The 19,022-nt window shown below is 46.0% G+C and overlaps 1 protein-coding gene across 8 annotated transcripts in view; it reads right to left on the minus strand.

Moving 5' to 3' along the window:
- Positions 1–13,894, minus strand: part of MYOCD (myocardin) — a 99,966-nt gene extending 86,072 nt beyond the window's left edge. For 4 of the 8 annotated variants that reach the window (XM_077892608.1, XM_077892597.1, XM_077892596.1 and 1 more), the window contains exon 1: positions 13,521–13,893. Coding sequence is in view for 3 of the 8 variants with exons in the window: in XM_077892597.1 (XP_077748723.1) it covers positions 13,521–13,575 (55 nt within the window). In the remaining 5 variants the exon portion in view is untranslated. Of the gene's footprint in view, positions 1–10,889; positions 11,044–13,520 lie in introns of all 8 variants that reach the window. The other 4 variants (XM_077892609.1, XM_077892603.1, XM_077892606.1 and 1 more) reach the window with 2 other exon arrangements.
- Positions 13,895–19,022: the final 5,128 nt, after the last annotated feature.

Genomic DNA, 19,022 nt, shown 5'->3' on the forward strand with positions numbered 1-19,022 from the left:
AACTTCCTATAACCATGAAGAGTGGAGCTAGGATTTGAACCCACACCAGCCAGGCCGTGGAGCCCATGCCTCAATACATCCATTTACAATTTCTGATGGGGTCAGGGGGTTTTCGGTCTTCACAGACGAGCAAAATTTTTAGGTTACTTTTTTTTTTTGTTTTGATTTTATTTCTTTGAGAGTGAGAGAGAGAACATGAGTAGAGGGAGCGGGAGAAGCAGACTCCCCACTGAGCAGGGAGCCCAACACCAGGCTCCATCCCAGAGATCATGACCTGAGCTGAAATCAAGAGTCAGACACTTAATAGAGCCACCCAGGCACCCCTAGGTTATAGTTTCAACATGAGCATGCTTTAGGACAGGTGGAGAATTTATTAAGAACTTGCCCCTGCTGGGTGCTCAGCCACTTCCAGATTTAGTTCCTCAGATAAGATCTCTGTAATCCCTGCTACTCCATAAACAAACAATGCTCACTGCTAGTTGATTTATTACCAAACTCATTCCTGATTATTGTAGAAGCTCAAGGAGATACTGAATAATCAAAATAAAGAATATGGGAGTATAAGAAAGAATATAGGGAAAATTAATCATTACTCCCAATCTTACCACCCAGAGGTAATCACTTCCTAGGCTTTTTTCTATGCATATGCTTCAACGCTTTTGGTAGGTTTGTGGTCTGTTTTGATTCCTAACTCATGGAGCTTAAAATATTTCAGCTTTTAAAAGTATTTTCTTTTAGGGACGCCTGGGTGGCTCAGCGGTTGAACATCTGCCTATGGCTCAAGTCGTGACCCCGGGGTCCTGGGATCCAGTCCCACATTGGCCTCCCTGCAGGGAGCCTGCTTCTCCCTCTGCCTCTCTCTGTGTCTCTCATGAATAAATAAATAAAATCTTTTAAAAAAGTAAATAAAAGTATTTTCTTTCAAAATTGCCTATGGTCAAGAAATGAGCTTGATATTTTAAATTTATTGACATTTCAGCATGTGTTGTGTTGGGGGTGGGCACTGAATTTAAAATAGTCTTCTAATATTCTAGGTCATGTCAGAGGTTTAAAATATATAGTCAACTTACCTTCAGTGCTCATATCCTACAAATGCCGATTTGAATTTTTGTCTATTCAATTAGGCTTACAGAAATGTGTTGTTTTCCACTTCTATCATGATGTTGCCAATTTCTCTTTATACATTGTCACATTTAAAATTTTCATAGATACCATTCTTGTTCTAAAAGATTCTAATGATATATATATGTATATCATTAGAATATATATCATATATATATATATCTCTATCCCATTTTTATATATACACATATATATGATAACATTTGTCCTCCTCTTACCCCTGGGTATCACCGTGAACAGTTTGAACTTCTATTCTTAAGATTTTTTTCTATGTATTTATACCAATTTTTAAAAAACAAAACTGCAAATATACTGCCTGGTTGTTTCATAATGTGCTTTAAAAAAAATCTAAGTGTATGTCTTGGAGATCTTTCCATGTCAGTTCATACAGAATTTTATCTCCTTTTCCTTTGCATTTTATTGTCTTTCGTGAGTGTAGCGTAACTTAATTAACCTTGCCCTCTCTAATGGATGTTTACGTTCTTTCCACTCTTTTTGGCATTGTAGTTTATAATGTCCCATTATAAATTATAATGCCCTGAAAATCCCTGTACATACAAGTGTTTCTTTCAATTAAGATGCCTTAATGTATCTTGGTTGATGGTGAGCTCATTTAAAATGCAATAGAAATTGTCCAACTGTATCCCTTAAGCCTTTCAGATGTGCTCACTAAAGAGATTAGATGCCTATTTCTCCATGCTTGCTAATATTGATGTTATCAATATTTTACATTTTTGCAAATCTGATGTTTGAAAAAAATGCTGTCTTTCAATCTGCATGTTCTTGAATGTTAGTGGGTTGAATACATTTCATCCCGGCTTATTGAAATTCCCTTGAATTATCTTGCTCTTTAGGTTGTGGGCTTTTAATCCCATTGTTTACACAAGTCCTTTTAATAACTTTGTCTGAATACACATTTCAAGTGTTTTCTTTCAATCTACTATTTGATTTTTAAATTTCTTTTTGCTGATTCCCCCCCCCCCCCCCATGTAGCCTTTTAAACTTTTTAAGTGGCCAAATACATCAATTTTTATTTCTTCTCTGGCTTCGGTATTATGCATGGGAAGACAGTTCTTACTCCAAGATTATAAAACTGTTCTTCTTTCTTCTAATATTTTATAGATTTTCTTAGCTCTTTAATCCATATGAAATTTTTATTTTTAAAAAATTATTTATTTATTTATTCATGAGAAACACAGACGCAGAGACACAGGCAGAGGGAGAAGCAGACTCCCTGCGGGGAGCCTGATGTTGGACTCGATCCTAGGACCCCAGGATCACAATCTGAGCCAAAGGCAGGCGCTCAACCACTGAGCCACCCGGGTGCCCACATAAGGAGTTTTTAAGATGTTTTATAAAATAGTTGAATTAATTTACTTCCAAAAGGATGTCAATTTTCCCAACACTCTTTCATCACATATTTTATTGCTAATTTGAGTAGACACCGTTATTATTGGAATTTAATAGAGAGTAAATTCATACATACATGTATACGTTACACACACACACAACTGTGATCCACTGGTAGTATGTTTTACTCCTAATACTAATTACTACATGGGTATGCGTTGCTTTTTTCTCCTTCATTTTATTGAGGTATAATCGATAAAATTATAAGAGTGCACAACATGATGGTTTGCTATTAGACGTTGTGGAAGGAAACCCACCACTGAATTAATTAACAGGGCTTTTATCTCAGATATTTACCTTTGTTTGTTTCTTTGGTGACAACACTTAAGTTCTAGGCTCTTAGCAAATTTCAGTTATACATACAATGTTATCAACTGCAGTCACCATATTATACATTAGATCCATAGACTTTATTCATCTTATAACTGAAAGTTATAAGCCTCCCTATGTCTCCCACCCTCCAGCCCCTGGCAACCAACATACTCTCTGGTACTGGATATTTCTTTTTTAAGCTATATTTAGTGTCTTAGGGCAAGCCTATTCTTGTTACTATTGGTTTTCAAACATTTCTTGAACTTTTATTCTCAAACTGAGATTTAAATAGCTTTCATCGAAAGTCCTAAAATTCCAGGAGAATGATGTGTATAATTTATAGATTAATTCATACTAGAAACAGGTCTCTTGATAAATCACTGTTTAGGAAATCAAGGATAAGAATGGTAATTGGGTATATGTCTGGTGTTGTCATCCAGAATGAAGTATTTTAAATCCACTTGGCCAGTGGACATATATGTTGGAGTGGGGGGGGGGGGTTGGAGTAGAAGGAGGGAGCTTTTAGGTCGTAATAGCTATGGTCATCCTGGCACCAACCTGATCAGATGTAGCCTCAACAGCTTATTGGTTACAGTACTCTGAACCAGTTGCTTAACATCTTTGAGCCTCCACTTCTCCATCTATAGGTGTCTGACAACATTCCCTAAGGATTAAATGAGATCATAAAAGTGCTCCATTAACCCCTAGCCCTCTGTGCTTCTCCCTGATGAAACATCAGTCCTATCTGGTAACAGGTGATCCCCAAAGAGCAGGTCACACAGACATTTCCAAAGGTATCAGGTAACTGTGGCTCCTTATCCTTTTTATTCTTGACTGAAAAGGTATGAAAAGCTTCCAGAACATCAGTCGCCAAGCTGACTCTGAGCCAGTTCTATTACAGGGGCAAGCATTCACTGGCATATGGCAATTAGACTAGGGTTAAGCTTGGTACATCGTGGGTGCTCCAGAAATATTAGCTACCAAAGTGGATCTTAGAGATTCATAACCATTATTCCCACACTTGGATATTTACTCTAAACAATGAGTATCCTAGAAAACAATCCTGGGGAATAAAAGACTATGTGCATTAAGATTTTTATAATGTTGTTTGTAATATAAAAATAATGAGGCTTCATTTTCCAACCGAAAAGGAAAAGGTTTAGCAGATTACTATGTACTCACTTGATAGACTTTGATACAGTCTTCTAAATAAGAATGTGCTACGAGCACAGCAGCTCAGAAAATGATTTAGGATAATAGGCTCATGGGCAAAAACACTATCAACCTATGTATACACCCTGTAACTTTATAAAAATCTTTACACATCTGGACAAGGACAGGAAGGAAACCCAAAATAGTAAAAACTTTTAAAGTATTGACATGATCGTTCAATTAATGTTGAGTAACATTTTCTGGATCTGGCCTGGTTTGGAGCCTTCCTGCCCCTTCTGGAGCTTGAGTACCAATAAAGTCCCATGTGGAACCTCGGACAGAGGAACCAGCCCAGCCAGTCCTGAGGAGAACAAACCCGAATGACTTCCAGAAGGAAGAGTGTTCCCAGACACAGGGAGGGCAGAAAGCTATGGGAGATATTCCAGTCATTTCTCTGCATCTGGGACTATTTGACTTTGTTTCTCAAGAAAGAATTGATGACTTTGTACCACTTAAGGGGCTGAGAAGAAAGAGATGTAGACTGAGGACAGAAATCTCACTTAGATGGTAGATCAATTGGGCAACCAGACCAGGGGCGCTAGGCAAGATGTCCTAAGTATCTGAAAGGTTGTAGATCTCCTCTTTATTGCTACACATATGGAGTGATGGCTAAGTTTCCACACAGGAGGGAAGCCATTGTATACATTTTACAATGTCACAGTAGCGCAAATCAGTATTTCTACTGCTACTTTCTACTATTTCTACTACTAATCTCAGGGGGCTCATCTAAGATGGCTGAATACAACAATTGTCAATTAGGGTGACTGACATGATTAAACTACATGCTTCAATAGCATCTATGGGGAAATGAAAAAATTTATCTTCCCTTGACTAACAGGAGAAAAGAAAGAAATTATTCTGTTTTCAGTGGTTCCAGAGGGCATTGACCTAGGCCCAGTAAAATAGATAAATAAAGCCAGGCACCTGGGTGGCTCAGTGGTTGAGCATCTGCCTTCAGGTCAGGTCATGATCCTGGGGTCCTGGGATCGAGTCCTGCATCGGGCTTCCTGCAGGGATCCTGCTTCTCTCTCTGCCTGTGTCTCTGCCTCTCTCTCTCTGTGTGTCTCTCATGAGTAAATGAATAAAATTTAAAATAAATACAGTCAGGAATTGCCTTATCTATTCTAGATTTCTGGGAATAAAGGGCACATTTTAAAAAGATTTTTAAAAAGGATTTTATGTATTTATTCATGAGAGAGAGAGAGAGAGAGAGAGATCGAGAGAGAGGCAGAGACACAGGCAGAGGGAAAAGCAGGCTTCATGCAGGGAGCCCAACGTGGGACTCGATCCCGGGACTCCAGGATCATGCCCTGGGCTGAATGCAGGTGCTCAACTGCTGAGCCACCCAGGCATCCCCCTAAAAGGCACATTTTAACAGCACTTGGAGATCCTCAGTTTATCTAGGAATAAAATCTAAAACTGGGTAAGTTTGACTTACTACTTATTCTAGGTGACATCAGAATATAAATTAGTGCACATTACTCATTAAAAACAAATGCTACCTAATGATAAAGTTGAAAATCTAAGTCCTAGAACAGCACTGCTGTAAAACTATTACTTGGCTAATTGCTTTTGTTGTTTTTTAAGTCCTATTTATGTCCATCAAAGGCTTTGAACTACTCCATGTTTCTCTCGTGTGCAATTCGCACGCCACTGCGTCAAGCTGTCCCTTCCCATATGGGGATGGGGACCTCTTTCCATAAAAAGAAACCGTCAATGATTCTACAAAGGTCTTTCCCTTACAAATGGCATGCATCATTTTATCAGGATGGAAACAAAAGCCAAGTGAGCAGGGCTGACTTTCCCAAGGTCATCGGCGGGAATGTGACGGGCTCCGCCCATGGCCCTGCCCATGGGAGAGCATGAGTGAGCCCAGGAAGGCAGACCCCTGTGAAATGCACCTGCTGGCTCCTCCTTCCGGATCTGGGCAGAGATGCATGATAGTGGGTCACCATCTGCTAGATGGCCAGTGAGTTCTTGCTAATAACATGGAAAAAAGGCGATGAGAGACCACTTTGTGCTCTAGCATCTTCTATTCATGTCTGGCTTTTCTGAAGTATATAAAAGTCGAACCCTGAAGCTGAGCACCTCTAGGTCTGGCCTGTCCATCTGTTACTCTCCGACTGGATTCAACTAGATTAGAATCCATTCAATCTGGTTCAATCCAACCTGACAAAGTCTTCCTGATTGTGCCTGACACATACTATAGCAGAGAAAAGATGAACGCTACTCTTTCTGGTCTTGAAAAACTTAATTTCTTTAAAGCCCTCCAGGCACACGAAACTGGACTCATTATAATCCTCGATTCATGTTGCATTGCCACATATCATTGAGCCCTGAGTGAACACTGTTCAATTAATTTGCTTAATAAACACGCAGACACCCACTGCCTAACCTGATTAAAAACACCAGCAATGGTTTCCCTAGCCTAGGCTACACCCTTACCTACCTCCTTACCTACCTCCTTCCCTAGCCTAGGCTACATCCTACCTCCTGACCTCCTTAACTACTGTTTCCTTGCTCCAGAGGAACTACTTTTCTGAATTTTGTATTTATAGTCTTTTCTACCCTTGCTGTTCTAGTTTTAATACACAACATCTATGCCTAAAAATACATAAAACCAGATTATTGGGGCACCTAGGCGGCTCAGTCAGATAAGCATCTGCCTTTGACTCAGGTCATGATACTGGGGTCTTGGGACTGAGGCCCAGATTGGGCTCCCTGCTCATCAGCGAGGAGTCTGCTTCTCCCTCTGCCCTTCCCCCTGATTGTGCTCTCCCTTTCTCTCTTAAATAAATAAAATCTTCTTAAAAAACCCACACAGATTGTTTACTTTTATTGCTTCTGAGTAGTCTTCAGGGAAAGAATAAAATATGTTTGCAACACATATTTAATGGTGTCTTTTTTATGCCAATTATGATTTGACATGCTAGGGAATAAAGCAGGGAAAACAAACTAATCAACAAAAATCCTGGCCTGCGTGAAGGACAAAAAACAAACAAGTAACTAAGTCAAATGTTTAATATAACTGATCACTGATAAGAGCTATGGATAAAAAGAAGGCAGGTGGGTGGTAGGGGGCTCTTGCCCCAGTAATGAAGATGGTAAGGGAAGGGCATCTGGGACAGGAGTAAACCCCACACACCTAGACAGGAGGGAACAATGATGGTCTCAAGCAGGTGGCCTGAGCCAGACCCTGAATGTTCCTTTTGCTTTGAAAAAAAAAAAAAAAAAGAAAAAAAGATTTTAAATTCCCATTTAGGAATGAAAATGCATTCGCCCTTTAAGGTCCAGCTAATTGTGTTCTCATGTGGACTTCAGAAGGCACAGTTTTGCTGGAACCATGCACAGAACATTAGCAGGTCTGCTCTAAGGTTCCATGTGAGGATGGGGAAGGTTTCTTTCTTACTCCCCAACTGTATACTCAGCCCCCTAGCTTCTCGTAACATCTACTGCAAGGGAAACCTGTTTGGACATAGCTGTCGAATGAATGAATGAATGAATGAATGAATGAATGAATATGTAACTCACATACAGTATTTTCCAGGTCAGCTTCTTGAGGACAGGGTTCCAATCCTACAGAGATTATCCCTGGGGTGGGGAGCACTCATGCCTGATACCAATTAACAACACGGACGCCTGGGTGGCTCAGCAGTTAAGCGTCTGCCTTCCGCTCAGGGCGTGATCCCCGGGTCCTGGGATTGAGTCCTGCATCGGGCTCCTTGCAGGGAACCTGCTTCTCCCTCTGCCGGTGTCTCTGCCCCTCTCTCTGTGTCTCTCATGAGTAAATAAATAAAATATGAAAACAAAAACAAAACAGATTGAAAGAGTGAAAGGGTGAGCTGGCACCTAAGCAAGCAGCCAGGAAGGAGAACCATCAAAGTAAGTGCTTACCTGGGGTGGGGAAGGGCCTGCCAGGAACCTACATACAGAAATTCACCCCATTAAAGCATTCACAGTTGGAAACTGTGAGCTTCTCTGTCCAGAGCAGAATTTTCCATAACACATTTATCCAGCTAAACCTGCCCCATGAGATGCTGTGTGAATAAAGGTGAAACATATTGGAGAATCACTACTTTTTAAAAGTCCACAACCTACATCAGAACTAGTAAAGTCTTCCAGAAATCCTGAGGTTAAAGATCTGGTGTGGCTTTTCAGCATCCTCCGCCTCACTGTTAAAAATGTCCTGCCATGTAAACGTCAATGTCGTGTAGCATCAGTCTTCTGTGGACCATCGTGGTGGTGGTGGTTGGGGGGCATTAGGATTATGGCCATGTAATCCAGATTAAGGGAAAAATTCTGCAGAACAAAGTCTGCACAACAGAGGGATTGTGGGGTTAAGGAGGTGGGAATAACATATTAGAACGTGGGGTCACTCCCCCGCCCCCCAAGATGTCCATGTCCTCATCTCTGGGAACTATGAGAAGGTTACCTCCCATGGTCTTATAGACTGAATTGTGTCCTGCTCCTCCCTTTCCAAATCCATATGTTGAAGCCCTAAACCCCAATGCCATGGTATTTCCTTTGGGAAATATTAGGTTTATATGAGGTCATGAGGGTGGGCCTCCCCTAAAGGGATGAGCACCCTTGTGAACAAGAGAACCAGAGAGTTCACCCTCCCTATGTCTCCCCTCTTTCTTTTCCTCTCTGTGCCATGTGAGGACACAGAGAGGAGGTGGTCATCTGCAAGCTGGGAGGAGAGCAACTCGGACTTCCAGCTTCCAGAACTGTGAGGAAATAAATTCCTGTTGTCTCGGCCCCCTAGTCTAGGATATGTTGTAGCAGGCCATTCGGACTAGTAAGACACATGACACTGGGGATATAATTCGGGTTGCTAATCAGCTGACCTTAAAAGAAGGAGGTTATCCTAAATGAGCCTAATGGAATCACAAGATTCCTTACATGTGCAAGTTAGAGATTTGAAGATGCTCCACCGTTGTCTCTTGAAGGGATCATGAACCAAGGAATGCCAGTGCCTCTAGCATCTAAAAACCAAGATAACTGATTCTTTTGTAGGGTCTGCAAAAGGAACACAGGCCTGATACCACCAGGATTTTAGCCCAGGGAGACCCTTCTCAGACTTCTGACCTCCATAACCACAAGACAATAAAGGTGCATCGCTTCAGGCCGCTAACTTTGTGGTAATTTGCTATAGCAGCCACAGGAGGTGGATGCCACTGCTGCTGAGTAAGGAATTAGTGGCAAAGAAAGAATTAGTTCAGCTAGGAGAAGTTTTCACAGACACCCAGAGTGAGAATTAGCCCTTAGCTTCCTTTCATTCTGCTTCAACCAGTAGAAATTCCTGAAAGTTCCCGATAGGATAAGTTTTCCCCAAATTTTAAAAATAAACCAACTGGTCATTTCAATAGCAAGGTGGAATCGAGGAATGGGTAAGATATTTGTGCTCCAGTAGGCTTCATCTGGAAAAGTGGCCTTGAGTGAAATACTGAGGCAGCATGTGAGCACATGAACAATTATCTTAGAACATCGTGTTAATTATGAAGATGACAGGTGCGGATTATTCATTTATCCATTTGAGAAATACATATTGAACACCTACTGTATGCCCAGATCCCTGAGAATGCAACAGTCTGAAAATATCGTGGTAATGGTTTCACGAAGCTAACAGTCTTCAACTTTTCGGCCATTCATTTTGGGGGAAAAACCAACACCTCAAGTCTTAGAGATGGAAACGATTGCAGATTCAACCAAACAGAGTCAGCCACTACTTCTCTAGCACCTGCTTTGCATGTGCCTTGGCTTCTTTCAGCTGCAGCCCCCAGTCTGGGAGCCCCTGCACCTGAGCACCAGCCAGCTGGTCTGCTGAGCTTCTCGCCCTCTGCCTCCCCAGAAAGCCCGAAGAGATGCTCCCATGTTTTTCCTCAACCTACATGCTGGCTCTACCCCAGGTGACGCAGCATTCATACTCCTGACACCTCTCATTTCATTTCAAGTCTCCTCTTTCATGCCTAAAATGCAAGTTTTGCATTTTGAGGAGCCTTTGGACACCCAGAGTCTCGAGAGCTTGATGGGATATTGGAGGGGGTGGCAGAGAGTGCTGGTCAAGGTGGCTTGGGTTGAAGGCAGGGTTTGCCGGAAAAAACACAGAAGGACTAGTTCGGTTTGGATTTCAGGTAACAGTATGCCCCTAATTTTGCAATAGGTTAAAAAATTAATCCTTGTTTACCTGAAATTCAAATTTAACTGGGCATCCTGTGTTTTTTTTTTTTTTTTTTTTACTTATTAAATCTGATGGCCCTAAATTTGTGCAGGGGAAAGAGGCAGGATCACGGTGGATACCAGAGTCTGCCTTTGCGTGGAGTGTTTGAATCAGAAGAGGAGACAAAAAGCAAAAGAAATAAGCAGTTCTTTTGAAGGGAAATCTATGAATGGCCCTCGCCCTCTCCTTTTGATCCTTGGTGCATGGTGTGTGTTTGCATGTGTGTCTATATCCATATATTAGAGTCGGAGTTTTGTTGCCACGAGGATTATGGTATTGAGGGAAACCACTGACAGTGATACTGGTTAGAGATCTTGACAAAACAAGCGAGAATTTTTTAAGAAGGTAAAAATATGATCAGTCTCAAAGGAATATTACTTATTGCACTTGTATGAAAAGTCTACCACCATTTATGTCCAACAGCTACATAGCCCCATCACAATTTTGTTTGTTCCCAGTCTTTGTGTGCTTTCATAAAACCACAAAATGTTATGAAAGGGTCTGCGAGATCACCTAGTCCAAACCTGACACGATGTTAAGGAACCAAGACTCAGAGGGAGGAAGTGACCCCCCTAGGGTCACACTGTCAGAACAATATTTTTCGAGGGCTTACCAAGTACCAGGCATTTTTAAAATGCCCTGCTTGTGGTATCACAGTCAACCGTCACAACAACCCTATCACCGTTATTTGGGTGAAGTAAACCACGGCAGAGGGAATTATGAAATCTATCCAAGGTCAAGTTTATACAGCTCGAAAGTAGAGGCACCTGCAAAAAAAAAAAAAAAAAAAAAAAATCCAATCCTGAGCTTGGCTCAGGATTCACACACTCAACCATGTAACCCCACAACAGCCTCTCAAATAAGAGGAGTTTATAACGTTAAATATATTAACACATGTAAATTTTCCCACTTTGCTGCTCCTGTAGCAGGATTTTATCCTTAATACCAAGGTCACTCGAGCACGGTTTACAGAAAGCCGGTTGGACGTCGCTGCCATACACACCAATTTCAGAATCAAAATGGTCATCTGCTCACTTTTAAAAAGGCCCTACAGTATGGGGTGCCTTGCTGAGATCAGAGAACAACTTACTTGCATTTATTTTTGAAATAATTTGCCTTGCTGTGGCTTAGTCCCATTTATTTTTTGAAATAATTTTAATTAAATAAGTAACACCAGGGTTTATCATCAAAGCAAACACTGGCAGGAGAGTTTAGTGAATTTATATTATGAGTAGCTCACGAAAGAAAAGAAAAAAGCCAGGAACACAAATCAAAACAGAAGAGGCTTCCCTGCCCACGGTTAGCCACAAAATAAATGGAGTTTGCTTGGGAAGAGGCAGGCCCTCTTGCTAGCAAGCAGGCCGTCTAGCCAAGGTCTGAGGTGGTGCAGCTAGACTTGCAATTATATCCAGGAAGAATCATCGAGGTCTGCAACACTGCATTACTTAGCCGCACATGCTGCTCGCTTTTCTGCTTGTGCAGATTATCAACCCCTTGCATCTCCAATGACCAAAGCACTTTGTCCACCTCCAGACCCCAGTTTGGCCGATTATCAAAAGGTGGAGGGTTAAGCATGTTCCTATCTGCATGGATATCTCATGTTTTCCTGAAGCTACTCTTCCTGTGACACAAAAGCCTGTCCAAGCTCAGGAAAAAAAAAAGAAAAAGAAAAAAGAGAAAGCAAGTTGGCAACTGGACTTCTCTGAAGCTCCAGGGTGTCTACCTAGGAGACACCAGGACTCCACTGACCCACAGACAGGAATTAGGAGCAGGGAAAACACGGTCTTCCTTTTCCTCTGCACTTTCCCCCCCAAGGCAGGATGCCTTGATTAGTTCCAGAAGTCGGTTTTGCGATTTTACTATCAAGTACTTCAAATCCTTTTAGAGGCAAACCAGCCCCTCCCCTACCCAAGAAAACTGCCAAGGGTGCAACTGAAATGAGCAGTGGCTTTCCGCAAAACAAATCCGTATCCTCTCTTTCTCAGAAAGGTGGCAGTGTTGCCTTGCGGTTTTGACCAAATTACAAAGCGGCAGAGTCTCTAGCTCATTAAGAGATGACCAACCAGCCACAGAAGCTCCAGAAGGGTCATCTCCCTGCAACAGCGTAGAGCCTTAGGAAACCTCCAGTGGACCCCACGGACATCTAAAAGCCAGAAGCGCCCAAGGAGGTCGCAGACCACCCTCACTCTCCACACCCATGCTTCTCATTTTTGAAACATGAATCTCAGGTGAAAGTAACACCGAGCGGTCCCATTTACAAGAGCTTTGAGAACATCCTAAACGAGGCCCGCATCCTGCTAACACCTGTTACAGGGAGTGTTCGGGTAGGAATGTAATCCACCTTCTGGGTAGAAATTTTGCCATTTATTGAGTGGTTTGCCACCACTTTTATAAAACCAGTATTACACACTGTGCTACTGAGATCAAGAGCTTAAGGCCGCGAGTGTCTCCCTGTCTAAATGGGGAGACCCACACGCTGGTACCTTCTGTGGGCGCCTAAACCAACCCTTGGTGGGGAGCCGCTGCACTTCCCGGCTGTCCCTTCCACTCACCTTCACCCGGCGACCTCTCTGAGAAGTTTCTCTGTGCACCACTAACACAGAAATTTGGGGGGAAATTCTCCATTTATAAATATCAGATGGTTTGGGAAAAAATATTTGTGGCACTGGACTTTTTTTTTTTCTACAGTGATGTCATCCTAAATACTTGGTGTGCTCCAAATTTGCTATTTTTACTTCCCCCAAGTGACTTTTTTGGGAAATACATTTGTTTGGATTAGCTACATTTTAAGTGACCCTGTATCTATTAATACACAGCATCAGGTTCATCTTCTCAGCGGTTACAACTGATATTATGTAGCTCTCAAACTCGAAATCCCTTATTTGTTCATTTTCAAAGTTGGCCCTTCCAGAGGTACCCTTCCAAAATTTCTATTCACAGATATGGGGTGCGGGTGGGGGGATGAAATAAAAGAATTTGCCTTTTCACAAATCAACCAAACAACAACAACAAATCGCATCCGGCAACTCAAAGCATCGACCACGGAAGACATCAAAGTCCCCCACCCCCTCCTCCTCCCAACCCCAAAGTCAAATAAAAGTCTTCACTTTCGAAAATGTGCTCTGGGAGGACCAAGTGGCAGGAGCCAAGCGCCGGCTCCGAGACGCTGGTTGGAAAGCAGTCCAGGGTGGCGAGGTGCGGAGGAGGAAAGTCAGCAAGGATTTGCTAAGTGCCTTAGCCCTACCTGATCTGAATTTGCTCCTAATCAGCAAAGAGTGCTGAGACCCCAGGAGTGTCATGTTGAGGCTCAGCGAGCCGCTGGTCCCTTGGCCAGACGCCCCCTGTCTTCCACCGGGATCGGGCTCCCGGGAGCCCCGCTGAGCGCAGCTAACGACCCAGAACTCATCCAGCTCTCCGGGAGCGCCCGGGGCAGGAGGACCGGGGACCCCGCGTCCCCGCAGAGCCGGCGGCTCCCCCCTCGCTGCGCGGGGCTAACTGACTCCCAGCGGGCGGGACCCTCCTCCTGCTCCGAGGCCGCCCGGCCGCGGCGGCATCCCAGGCGTGCCCGGCTGATGTCATAGGCTGCCAGCGAGCGCCGAGGATCGCCACCGCGCCTTTATGAAGGGCCCAAGTTTGCCATCTGATACTTTTTTACTACTGACAGCAGCTCAGCCAATCAGGGGCGGCGAGCGGGGCCCGGGCCGCCGGGGGAGCGGCGGGAGCGGGGTCCCCGCGGGTGGGCGGCGCGGGGGGGGGGGCGCGGGGTGGGTGCGAGGCCCCCCACCGCATCCCGGCGGGCAGGACGGGAGCGCGCGGGGGAGCGCGAGGGGCGCGGGGGGCGCGCGGGGTGGGTGAGAGCCCCGCATCCCGGCGGGCAGGACGGACGCGAGCGCGGGGAGCGAGGGGTGCGCGGGGAGGGAGGCGGGTGGATGCCAGGCCCCCCACCCTATGCCGGCGGGCAGGAAGGGAGGGCGCGGGGGAAGCGCGGGGGGCGCAGGGGGCGCCGGGGGCGCGCGGGATGGGTGAGAGCCCCCCACCCCATCCCGGCGGGCAGGACGGGCGCGCGCGGGGAGCGTGGGGGGCGCGGGGGGTGGGTGCGAGGCCCCCCCATCCCGGCGGTCAGGACGGGCGCGCGCGCGCCTCGGGGCGCGTGGAAGCGAGCGGGGCTCCGGGCGCGGCGCGCTCCCAACTTCTCCCCGCGTTCCCGGGCCTCGGGGCGCAGGCAGAGGCCAGCGGGCCGCGGAGCCGCTGAGAAGCCAGCCTTGCGTTTTCCCGGGATGCGCACTTTCCGGGATGAACCCGACTCTGTGGACGCGCAGATCCAGCCCGCGACGCGAGGCCCTCCCTCTTGGGTGGTGGGAAAGACACATTAAGGAACGGACGCCCTGTGCCCCCCACCATCCCGTAGGGTCTTGGGAGCAGGGGATGTCAGGGCGGGGTCGGGCTGTGCTTGCAAAGGCTCTAGGCTTTTCCTACGCATGAATCCCTCCTTGGAGGGGGTGGGATGGGGTGAGGTGGGGGTAATCGGAACCCCAACTGAATTATTGGACATCTAGGATGTGCCAGCGGTTATAAGCTTTGCCTGCTCTGAAGGGGCTCCAAATTAGCAAAGAAGGCTCCTGGGGAGTTAAAATGAAGACTCTAGTTTCAAGAAGCTTGTTCAGTAGGTGGTAGCAGCAAAAACAAAACCCAAACTGTGTACCTATGTGATGTTGGGTTGAATTTACTTGCAACCTTCTATGCGCCTGGGCCCCAGGTCTCCTGGATCACATACATGACTGCTTAGGTCTCAGGAGAACGCAACCCTTGAAAGGTCAGTGGGTGACAGGTGAAGACCCGATAGGACAATAGCTCCTAGGACAGATTCCAGCACCCTGAGTTCAGACCTCTGCCAGAATTCTCTGAGCCTCGCCCTCACGCTTTGGATCTGACCAGTGATTTGTGTACAGAAGGCTTTCTGAGTTAGGCCATTCAGTTCCTGCCTCAGAAGGGAGGCAGAGCTGGCCGCCTGGGGGGCTCAGTGGTTGAGCATCTGCCTTTGGCTCAGGGCATGACCCCGGGGTCCTGGGATCGAGTCTCACATCAGGCTCCCTGCAGGGAGTCTGCTTCTCCCTCTGTCTGTGTCTCTGCCTCTCCGAGTCTCTCATGAGTAAATAAAATCTTAAAAAAAAAAAAAAAAGAGGGGGGAAGCAGAGCAATCCCACTCATGCTCCCATTGAGAACTGGGTCCTGGAGGCAGAGGGGGTGGCTTACAGGATGGGGGGAGACACAGGAGCACCTGGGTGACTGGTACTTCCATACACACAGTGTGTTATTTTCCTAGTCCTGCGGTAACAAGTGACAGCTTTAGTGGATTAAAAGGACACCAATTTATTACCTTGCCGCTCTGGAGGTCAGAAGTCTGAAATGGGTTCTCGTGGGCTAAGATCAAGGTGCTGTCGGGGCTATGTTTCCTTCTGGAGGCTCTAGGGGAGAACGGTTCCCTACCCCGTTCCAACTTCTAGAGGCCATGCATGTTCTTTCGTTGGCAGTCTCCTTCTCCCATCTTCAGAGCCAGCAGTGGTGGGGACAGGCTCTCGTCCTGTCGGAGTAGCTCCGATCCCCACTTTAAGGATGCTTGTGATGAAATTGGGCCCACTTAGGGAAACCGTGGTGCAAGGTCAGCTGATTGCCAACCTTAATTCCACCTGTTACCTTAATTCCTCTTTGCTGAGGAGTGTAACAGACTCCTGGGACTGAGACGTGAACAGTGGGGAGGGGAGATGTTATTTGGCATGACATAGAGTGAGCCCTCCTTCTGCCAGCAGGTTCTTATCCCCAGTTGAGCCCTGGGGCTCCTGGTCTTCAATGGACAGAAGCCAAGGGGGTGGGGTGGGGACCCCAGGAGCCTGGAAAGATTCCAGTGCCTTGGAGCTGCCCATGGCACAGAGGTGCTCCGTAGGGAAGGGACCAGTGCCACGGCGAATATTGCAAGATGAACTGAGTAGAGAGAGAGAGAGAGAGAGAGAGAGAAAAAACTGTTCTGGGCAACATTTAAAAACAAAACAAAACAAAACAAAAACCCCAAAACAAAACAGATTTTTATCCTGAGCGCTGCAGGGCCGAGAAGAGGTCCACGCAACCTGGCAGAGAATTCTTTTTCAGCGAAAGTTGTGAGGGAAAGAGCTGAAGCCAGCATTGAAAGTAAGGGTCTGTGTGACCTAGGGAGTTGGACAGGAATACATTGTTTTTCCCTCCGCGGGTCTGAGTGTGTGTGTGTGTGTGCGTGTGTGTGTAGGGGAGCTTGGTTTCTTTTTTGAGTGAGTTTGGGAAATGCTGGTAACCCAAACGTCAATTTTCCCATCACAGCGCAGAGCTGCTGACGTCTGCCCTCTGAGACTTATGCGCCACCCCCCCTCCCCCCGTGTGGAATATCTCTGGATATAAATATGCTCATATAGAAGCTCATCCTTCCCTGTCTCTATGCAAGCTTTCTTTTGGGAAAAAAAAGGGACAATTTGGAGAGGATGTTCCCAAGGGGAAAAGATCTCCGAAGCGGCTAGGAGAGCAGCAGGCCAAAGCTGCGATGGCATGCCACCAAGCTCTGTCCTGCAACTTAACCACCATGGTGGCACTTGTCCCACATTGTGCGACCCTGTGACTTCTCTCCCGAGCCCGTGCTGTAAGGTGGTTGAGCTGCCTGCATCAGGGAGGCCTTCATCTGACTCGTAGCTCCCTCTGTGACCTGGAGTGAGTTTTCAATGTCTTTCTGTAACATGGTGTTGCACATATTTACTTCCAGAAGGGCTGGGAAGTTTAACTGAGATAGGACACGGGGAGCACCCAGAACAATTCTCCTTGGTGTGTTTTAGGTCCCTCTCTTTACCATCCCCTGACCTCCAATCATTCTTGATGATTCCAGGCAACCCTGGAAGCTTTTGTTACAGCTTTCCTTTACTTCACCCTGAGTTATCTATGAGTGTGTAACAAGTCACCGCAAGTGGAGCAGCTTAAAACAGCACACACGTGCTTATTCTCTCATGGTTCCTGTGGGTTGGGATTCTGGGTGTGCCTTGGCTCAGGATTTCCCAGGGCTGCAGTCAGGGTAGCTGGCTGGGGTCGCGACCCCGTCAAACGCCAAGCATCCTCTTCCAAGCTCACTGGCTGAGTAGAATCCAGCTCCTTGCAGCTCTAGAACCCATCACAGCTTGCTCTGCCAAGGCCAGCAGGAGAATCTCTCTTTCACAAGAGACCCTTAAGAAGGACTTCCCTGATTAGGCCAGACCCACCCAGGATCACCTCCCTTTTGGTGAACTCAAAGTCACACCATTAAGGAACCTTCATGGTATCTGCAAAACCCCTTTACATTTGCCCAATCACATAACCTAACCATGGCCATGTCATTTGTCCCATTTCACCGGCCCCTCCCAGGCTGAAGGGAGATGGCTCTACAAGAGTAAAACTCACTGAGTCTTATGCTCTTCACAACTGTGGTCCCAGGCCTTCAGCCAGGTGGGAGTGGTTGTGTCTGGAGACGTGAGTCCACTGCACAGCTCAGGGTGGTCAGCTTGAACCTGCCTTGTGTGGACCTCCTCGTGATGCAGGGAGGGAGCAAAGGAACAGCTCTCTTACGTGACCTCAGGACCTCCAGTTCTCTTCTTAGCACAATCCGCTCGCTCACCAAAGGGCATCACTGTCTTTTTGGATCTCATCATGTCCTTGTCCCCAATGCCTTTTCCCAGTATCATCTGGTATCTGTTTTCTCTTTTTTTTCTTCCACGTGTCTGATGAGCATTTGTTCCTCTTTTATCCAGTCATTGAAAGTGCAAGTAGGGATCTGTGCAAGCCATTTTGGCGAGTGCCCTCCTGGTAGACATCCAGCATGCACACGGGTTTGCAAACTCACATGATTCGAGCAAGGATAGGAGAGCGTGTGGGGGGCGGGGGTGTCTGTGGCCGACCGGACACACAGGCCCTGTCCAGATGGGGCAGCTATGACCTAAAGCTCTGGTTGATTCTGCCCAAACAGAAACTGATTGCTGTACCCTCCAGATCAAACAAACAGAGAACCCAGGGTAAAATGTGACATGTATTGGTTTCTGAAAATGTGAATGAGTATTAGTAACTTCAAAAAACAAAGACAAACAAACAACAAAACCAACTCTTAAAACACCGTATGAGTCAACCACGGGCAGATTCAGGATGTGGGACCTGAGCCTTATACAATATGAGGTGGGGGTGGGGCTTTAAAAAAATGAGTGCAAAATCAGAAATGTGATGGTTTGCGAAAGTGTGACTTTTGGCCAAAGTTGAGAAGTTGAATGGCAACTAAGGAAGGCATGGAAGATTCGGATCCTTCGATCAACTGACCAGAAATGGCAACGCGGAAATGCTTCCTAACTGCATCCTGGCTTCCCTTCCAATCTAGAACTCTTTAGAATTTCCAGCCACTCCCAGCACCCACAGGGCCCATGTAAGTGGGTGGAGGGAGACCTGAAGCTGAGGCATCATTAACTTCATGGCAAATCTGTCTCTGGAGCCAATCAAACACATGTGCAAGCCAAACGAGGCTCACATACCTCTGGTCCCTAAAAGACTCCATGGCCCCAGGAAGTAAACTCTGTGCTGCCAGTTTGAGGAATTACCTGTGTGAGGACCACAGCCTCAGCCTACTGCTTTGTTTCAATTCCAGAAGTATTTATTAAGTACAGACTGTGTTCTAGCACTGCAGGGGTCATAATGCAGCGGTGATCCTGGGCCTCTAGAG

The sequence above is a fragment of the Canis aureus genome, chromosome 3 (genome assembly GCF_053574225.1).
Source record: "Canis aureus isolate CA01 chromosome 3, VMU_Caureus_v.1.0, whole genome shotgun sequence".
Taxonomy (NCBI): domain Eukaryota; kingdom Metazoa; phylum Chordata; class Mammalia; order Carnivora; family Canidae; genus Canis; species Canis aureus.